This window comes from Leptopilina boulardi, unplaced genomic scaffold (assembly GCF_019393585.1).
Source record: "Leptopilina boulardi isolate dan_hultmark-lab unplaced genomic scaffold, ZJU_Lbou_2.1 LbouV2_317, whole genome shotgun sequence".
NCBI classification, from domain to species: Eukaryota; Metazoa; Arthropoda; class Insecta; order Hymenoptera; family Figitidae; genus Leptopilina; species Leptopilina boulardi.
In genome coordinates, this window is record NW_026137882.1 from 649460 (window position 1) to 658271 (window position 8812).

At 27.3% G+C, this 8812-nt stretch overlaps 1 protein-coding gene across 2 annotated transcripts in view; it reads right to left on the minus strand.

Moving 5' to 3' along the window:
• The window catches only part of LOC127284040 (LIM/homeobox protein Awh-like), a 59422-nt gene extending 51960 nt beyond the window's left edge, over window positions 1-7462 (minus strand). For both annotated transcript variants that reach the window (XR_007843428.1, XM_051309321.1), the window contains exon 1: window positions 7113-7462. Coding sequence is in view for 1 of the 2 variants with exons in the window: in XM_051309321.1 (XP_051165278.1) it covers window positions 7113-7118 (6 nt within the window). In the remaining variant the exon portion in view is untranslated. The remainder of the gene's footprint in view (window positions 1-7112) is intronic.
• Window positions 7463-8812: the final 1350 nt, after the last annotated feature.

Consider the following 8812-nt stretch of genomic DNA (forward strand, 5'->3'; position numbering starts at 1 on the left):
ATTTTGTTGTTCTCTCTCCGGATATTCTAAATCTGGATTGTTATTTATATCCTGACTTGAAGTTGTTGTAGTCGTGCTGGTTGATTGAATGTGTGTGTCAATTATAATTACAGGAGGCATTTCATCCGCATTGATTTCATCCATCACCATCATCATTTCACAATTTTCAAGATCATTATAAAAAATTGGATCCACATCTTCCTGAATTATTACTTTTTCAATTATTCCATCCTGAAATTCAACTTCGTTTTCAATGTTTCTCTCTGGAGATGAGGTGACGACAATATCTTCAAAATGAGATGAACTATCTAATCCATTCTCTTCAATGTTGCCAGTTTTTATTTTTAAGGACAACCAAAAGTATTATTATATATAAGTGTTAAAATATTAAATACTCTAACAAGATTTCTTTCCGTGTACATATAACCTACATGCTTTAGTTTTCGTCACCCTGCTGCTTTAGTTATATCGTCATAAAAGAAAATATAAAATAACTTTTATTTTATTCAATTTTCGGTTGACGATAACTAAAATCTTTTATAATTATAATATATAAAATTCATTTCTACATTGGAAACGAAGGTTTTTTACATCACTTAATAAACAAAGTCCGTTATTCATATACTTTCAAATTTTTAGTTATCGTCATCTCTGACGATTACTAACACATGGTGAATTTAGTGTTTTAGTTATCGGTTTCCTTAATAATAAAATAAAAATTTAAATATTAACTTTTTTTTCAATTCATCAACAGTAGTTACTTTATAATAAAAACATAAGTTTACCTTTCAATTCACTTTACACTACTAATCACAAGTTGTTTTGTACCTGTCATTCACGCCTAACCAAAACTTTAAGCAATAGTCAGTACATGGTCTTGACACGAACAAATATATTTCCTTAATTGAAAGTTTTATTTTAAGGTATTACTGTAAAAATTAATAAAAATTGTTCAATGTAATTTTTAATAATTTTTTAATAAAAATTTCTATATTTATCTGCATGAAATTTATATACAGAGGTACCACGGTATACCTTGTCCGCCTTTTAAGGGTGAAAAAACTTTATTTATTATTTCTTAATAACTAAATAAAAAAGGTACATTATAAATAATATCCAAACACTTCGTCTGTAAAATTTGAGATGTCAAAAGACCATAGTTCTAAACAAAAAGGGATCCACACACACATACATCCGTACAATTGATCAGGATCTCATATAACATGTTTCTATATAGAGAAAAATTTGTTTCCGACACTTTGAAAATTTTTATAAACGAAAGGACTACAAAGCTTCCTCCACGAGGAAGCAAAATCAATTTGAAAATGCAAAAGGTACCCGGGTACCTCGTCAGTCCCATAAAGGTTAATAAAAACTGAAATATTTCAAATAAATAAAGTCATCGTAATTTTGACGTTACTAAATGAAAGTTGACATAATTCCGCATCCAACGAGCGCTGTATGAAGTACTTTGAACTAGTAGATTGTTAATAAACAATTGGCTAACATTGCAATTGTTTATGAAATATCCTCTAATCTAAAATAGTTCATAATCTACACGCCAAAATACATATGTATACCAAATTTCAGCCCTCTAGATAAATTCGTGTGGCCGCTAGGGGGGGGGGGTACATGCCTTGCTTCACTAGTCTCATTAATAGGGTTCCCCCTTCGGGTACGGAAGCCTAAAAAGAAAATCTTAATATTTTTTGTGGTGAAAATACACATTTTTTGCTTTGAAAAAAATAAATAAATAAAAAAAAGACCAAACTTAAAAAAAAGTCAAAAAAAAAATTCATTTTCAAAAAAAGGGTCAAAATTTGAATTTTTAAAAAAAAATTTAGCACCATTCGAAAGAGCAGGAAAAAACCTTTCGAAAACATATAGTTCCAATTTTGCTTTCATCTTTCTGTTTAAAAGTTATAAGTCTTCAAAAATTCACTGTTTAAATTTTTCAAAGAAATTCAATTCCTTCCCTCTCCTACCCTATTGAAAAACCACATATAGGATCCTATATATAGGATCTGATAAAATTTCCTAGAAAAAAAACTATATAAAATCTTTAAATTTTATAGGAATTTTTATAGGATCCTTTATAAATTCGTATAGGAAAGTGAACCAGGATTTAATGTAGGAAATCACATAGGAGTTATCATATAAACTTCTATTTGAAAAATTCTGTGAATTCCTATGTGATTTCCTCTAAATTTTCTCTCACATTATCTTATGTCTATTCCCCATGTACATTCCTTATAAATTTCCTATGAAATTTCCTGTATAAAAACACAAAAATTCATAATAACCTTAATTAAAAAATTCTTATGTAAAATCCCATATTGTATCCTAGGTGTAATCTTATTTTGTTTATATATAGATAAAAAATTCCTTAGAAAAATCCTATATCGAATCTCATATGAAAATCCGTGTAAACATATTATTTCACATGGATTTGTATAAAGAAAACCATATAGGATTTCATATAGGAATATTCAGATGAATATATACTTTATGCAGACGGCAGTTTTCAAAAATTAAAAATTATTTAATTAAAAATCAAATAATATTACTGCAACTCATCGGCAAAGAAAAAAATTTGTGATTTGCAATACATCTTGTGAGTTAGAGTCTTAGCAGCTTTTATAGTATTCACGACTGATCACATCTGTAAGAGATAAAATATTATCACCATCTGGCGGCGTAAATGTGGAACTATAATCATCTACATCTATATTGAGATTACCCATATAATTTCCCATATCATTTCTTATATAAATTCCCATATAATTTCCTATGTATATATAGGAACTTATATGGGAAATTATAGGGGATATTATATGGGAAATTTCTAAATAGATGTAGATAATATTTCCAATATAATTTCTTATATAATTTCCCATATAATTTCCTTTATAAATTCCCATATAAAAGCTGAGACTCTAACTTAGAAGGTTATGTTTACACGGCTTTTCATATGAGATTCGACGTGGGATTTTTATAAGGAATTTTTCATCTATATATATAAACAAAATAAGATTACACCTAGGATACAATATGGGATTTTACATAAGAATTTTTTAATTAAGGTTATTATGAATTTTTGTGTTTTTATACAGGAAATTTCATAGGAAATTTATAAGGAATGTACATGGGGAATAGACATAAGATAATGTGAGAGAAAATTTAGAGGAAATCACATAGGAATTCACAGAATTTTTCAAATAGAAGTTTATATGATAACTCCTATGTGATTTCCTACATTAAATCCTGGTTCACTTTCCTATACGAATTTATAAAGGATCCTATAAAAATTCCTACAAAATTTAAAGATTTTATATAGTTTTTTTTCTGCGAAATTTTATCAGATCCTATATATATAGGATCCTATATGGGGTTTTTCAATAGGGTACAATTTTTGAAAAAACCTAACAATACTTCGTGGTTAAAGGAAATATATATATATGGGGCTAAACTATGATTAAACTATGATCAACTTTTTTTTCACTTAGTACACGCTACACGAATTTTACCCAATATATATATATTTCCTACATCTATATTTAATGTTATAATCATATCCATTTAAATCACTAAAATCGTATCCAAATCTATTTTTAACTTTTTCATTTCAGTATACACAAGTAGCACGTAATATTACAGTAATATTAAAATGTCCGCCCCATTGTAATATTACCGGTTAATATTATTAAATTAAATTAATTAAATTAAATTAAATTAAATTAAATTATTAAATTGTTTTAAAGTAAAAAAAAATTTTTTTAGTGTCTTCCTGTGCAAGAATATGGTCGCACATTTTTTTAGAAACCGTCGGTTCAGCCAATTCGAAGAAAATCAAAATTTTTGAATTTTTCAAAAAAGCGCGTGTTCTGTCCTAAATGTTGCGGGTAATTTTAACCAATGCTAATTCAAATAGACGGTAACGCTGTCAACTAGGATAAAATTTAAGTTAATTTTTAAACCAATTTTGGGGGTAAAAGTTCTACTTTTTTTCATGTGAAATCTATTTCGTATTCTTCTTCATCGTATCCATTTTTAACAATTTCTATATCTTTTTACTTTTAGCTCTTTGAGGATATTTTTAGGTATTTAAATATTAAATATAATAAAGTATATATATATATATATATAAGTATATATATATGTAACCAAAAGTAAGAGTCATTGCCTATACGGATGGATAACTATAATAGAGCTATAATCGACGTAGATCATATTTTTACATGGCTCATTTTTCCTGCGTTCCAAAATAGTGAGTTCAATGATCGCTTCACTTTAGGTCTGTGTATGATTTTTCTGTGAATGTATATAAGCTTTTGAAAAAAAAGTTAGAACGTTTATTTGGTTTTAATTCATAAATTTACTATTCCCGACTAGTTTGGAATATCATTTACTTTTCCTTTTCAATGGATAAAATAAAAGACCATAAAAAATCAAATTGTTATTATTTTATAAAATAATTTATTTCGCATAAGTGAAGATATTTTTTAAAAATTATTAATATTTTATAAAACTTGGTATCTGGGGGTTTTCGGGGTCGCCGCGATTATTAATCTGATGTCAGATTTTCAAAATTCAAAATGGCAAACGACTTGATCTAGCAGAACGGCCAGACACGGGTATTTTTTTGGTCCTAGTTTCCGAAAAAGTTTGATTTTTTTGTGAGTTAAAAAAAAGTTGAATTTGGTCGGACGGTGAAATGGAAGCTTCAAAATTAAAATAATTAGAAAAAATGATTATTCATATCCTTGACTAAATTTCAATTAGTTTCAAAAAGTATATTTTTTTGAGACATATATTCCGAAATTATTTCCAAACCAACATCATATATAAATATATATATAGTTATTAGTTGAATCTAAATTTTTATGTACATAACTCTCCTGAATCAATCCGTTTCATTTTAAATCTGAATTTCAATTCTTTTAAATTCTGATTTTTATTTCCGAATCAATTCGTTTTATTTTGAAACTAAATTTTAATCCTTTTGAATCCTGAAATTTAATTTCAAATCATTCCTATATTGACTTGGAAGCGCATTTATTCGGAATGAAATTTCAAAAGGATTAAAATTTTGATCCGTATATTGATTCGGAATGAAATTTTAGCATTCAAGAGGATTAAAACAGTTACGTAAAAATTGAGATTCGAATAAAAACTGATTGGCTCGGAAACAAACTTCGGAATGCCACAAAATAATTTACTTATTCCAAAACTGATTGAATATTGATCAGAGACTTCCCAAGTAGAAATGTGCCACTGGCATAGTACTGACCCAACACTGCCAGTCAGTATAATAGTACTGACTGCCGTACTGGGCCAGTAGTGGACCAACCCTGGCTGGTAACGCTGTCCAGTACTGATTTTGTCCCGCTCACCAGTACTAACGTAGTACTAGAATAATACTGGCATAATACTGGCAAAGTACTCATCCGGACTTAAAATCTCACTTTTTTACAAAATGCTAAAACACGCTTTCCAATGCAAATTTCATCCTTATTAGCTTATTACTCCCATTTTTACCACGAACAGGTAATGTGAAGCCAATAATAGTTAATGTTATTTAGAATATATAAAATATTATTAACAATAAATAATTAAAATAATAATTATCATTTATATTAATTAAATTATTTTATTTTTAATAAATTATTTTACAAAAAATAATTTGTGTTGTAAATTTTTTTATTTTTTTAAATTCATAATATTTAATTTTTTTTACTTTGCACTTATGCTTAATTTAATAATTATTTAATAATTGATATTACACATGAACAAATATTGTACTTATAACACTTAAAACTAAGAACGAAAAATCTCGCACGCATGGGGGATCGAACCCTAAACCCTTAGAACGCAAGTCAGATACGCATACCGCACAGCCGCGCTGGCTTGAAGTGCTGACTTGAAGTAGTTCACCTAATACAAAAGTTTTGATTTCAAAGTTTGTATTATCTATTAATCACGAAAATAAAATGAATTTATTCTTAAATTTTTTAAACTCACAACATTTTTTCAATTTTTACAAAGATTTAATGAAATAAAACTGGATATCAATTTCAGTTAAATATTTTTAATAAATTATTTTTACCGTAAATAATATTAAAACAGACAAAAATGATTGATGAATTACATAATTAAAAATAAGTTAATAAAAGACGACTGTAAAATATGAATGGTAAAAAATTTTTTAAATTTAATATTTAATTATTAATAATATTTAAAAATTACAGTGAAAAAATTACATTTGCTTTATTTTTAAAACTATTAGAAAAAAATTCTCAACTTATTGTTATTGTATGCATGATAAATAACTTAATGCACATATTTCAATGAGTACTAAAATAACTAAAAAAACATAAATATATTTTATATAGGTATATAATAATACATTACAATTACATCCAAAATTTTGAGGGAAAGTATTCGAAAGAAATTAATATACATTTTTTAAAATAAAAAATCATCGTTTTCTACCTATTGGAATAATTTAAAGACTTTTTCATTTAATGTTTTTTATCACCGACATAGTACTGATTCGGTGTGAATGACAGTGTACTGCCAGTACTGGTTTTAATATTTTTTTACCTCCGACATAGTACTGATTCGGTGTATTAGTCAGTACACTGCCAGTACTGAAAGTCAATACCGACAGCCAGTATTGGATCAGTACCATGCCGGTGTTTAATTACGGCGAGCTACGGATATTTCTACTTGGGTTTTGTCAGGAATTATATATGAATTAATTAAAAATCATATATTGGTGTAAGAAATTTAATAATTATATGTGTCAATATGTCGCATATTATTGTAAAATTATAAAATCTTTGCTTTTGTCACATTATTGCGGGTTTATTGATATTGAGTCGATATTGAACTAATTCAGTTTTTTATACCCATTAGTTGACAGTATTGGACCATAAAGAGAAATGTTATGCTTTCCTGGTAACTAACTTTTTGTGCTTTAATTTTTTAAAGAAATTCTATAAAATTCATCTCATTTAGAATTTACTGATAATCAGTATAATCAATAATTTAAAAAAATGAAGTTTTAAAATCCTGCAACTTTAAAATAAGACCATGTAATAATGAGGTACCTTCATTGTGATTCTAATATTCCTTTACGTTATGGTCTTCTAAGATCACTGTTTTTTTTAACAGTTTGTAATTCGCAATAACACTAAAATTCACAAATTAAACAAACATTCACTGAATTTCACTTTTGGGTAAATAAAAAAATTGAATTCACAAAAGTAACCTTAAAACACTAAATGTTACTTTGATAATTAGTCTATATGAAAAATTCATTTCAATTCACTGGAAAAAAAATTTTCACTTTTAGAACTTTATTTTCTACCAGCACTAGCGTAAAATGTGTCCCGAATAAAGGTACCGTACCGCGGCATGTCTCGTCCGAGAATTGTATATATGAATAAATGCTTCACGAGTGAACTTCCAATGACTGTTAGATCTGCCTTTCAATGGGAGGTTACAGGGGCCGAACTACAGTAGAGGCGTGGTAGCACGTGAAATTCTATTGGCTGAATTGAATCCACCTCAGAACCGCCTATTATAAATGCGACTGGTTCCTCGGTTACTGTGTTTGTAGAAGTCTGCAAATCATAGATTTTCCCCTGGGAAAAAGCATATACATGGGTGATTGGACAATTTCGTTTGTATCAGACTGTGCTTTCGTCGAGTAACTTCAAGATAAAGAGAAATGGCTTAAATCCATTTGGAGTCGACAATCTTTCAAATCGAAAAATCTCCCGTCTGTTTACTTCAACCTAACTGAGGAAAATTAAATAAACGTATTATTTGTCTTATAAATAAAATTGTATGTCAGTCGTATGTTAGAAATTTAGAAAATTATGCAATAGTCAAAAATTACTACCAAACAAAATTTAGAAAAGTCCAAGATTTTGAGAATAGATTTTGAAAATAAAATAATGTCTCAAATCAAAATTTAGACCCTATTTAAGATATCTTCTATTTAGACTTCTTGTAGGTCTAATGGATTCAAAAAGTGCTATTTAAGGTCTTTTAAAAAATTTACCATGGTATTTCTGGTATATTTTTTATTCAATTATGCATTAAGAAGATTTCAAAATAAATAATATAAATCAAACATGAAAAGAAAATGTATTAAAAAAATTAATAGTGTTTTAAAAAATAATAACAATTTATTAATTTATATTATTTGTTTATATTATTTGACTTTCAATAACATATATATATACAACAAATTACACTAAAAAAAAGATTTTGTGTTTGCAACAAAATCGTTTGGTTGGGCGCAATTTTGGTTCTTGTAACCAAATTTTGGTTTGGCTGAAACAAAGTCGTATAGAGTTATCTCAACCAAACATTTGGTTAGAACCAACAAAATTTGTGTACGATAACAAAATAATTTATTTAACACAACAAAATAGTTTGATCTGAAAAACCAAATGATCGTTTGTTATGTCCTAACCAAAATTTGGTTATACGATATAACCAAATAATTTAATTTGCTCTCAGCTCGTACACTGAAAAAAATGTTGACGAGAAATTCAACTAGCATTGGGTAGTTGACTATAGAAAGTAGTTAAAATAACTACTTTTTTAGTTAATCTAATCATGTTCATGTAGTTAATGTAACTATTTTTAAGAAGTTAATAAGTAATAGTTGATTTTACGTAAATATGTAGTTAAAGTACAACTACAGGTCGGTAGTAAAATTAACTTATTTCTTAAGGTAGTAAAAACAAGTGCACAGGAAAAAAAAGTCTTACTCCGAGCATAGTCTAATTTTTTA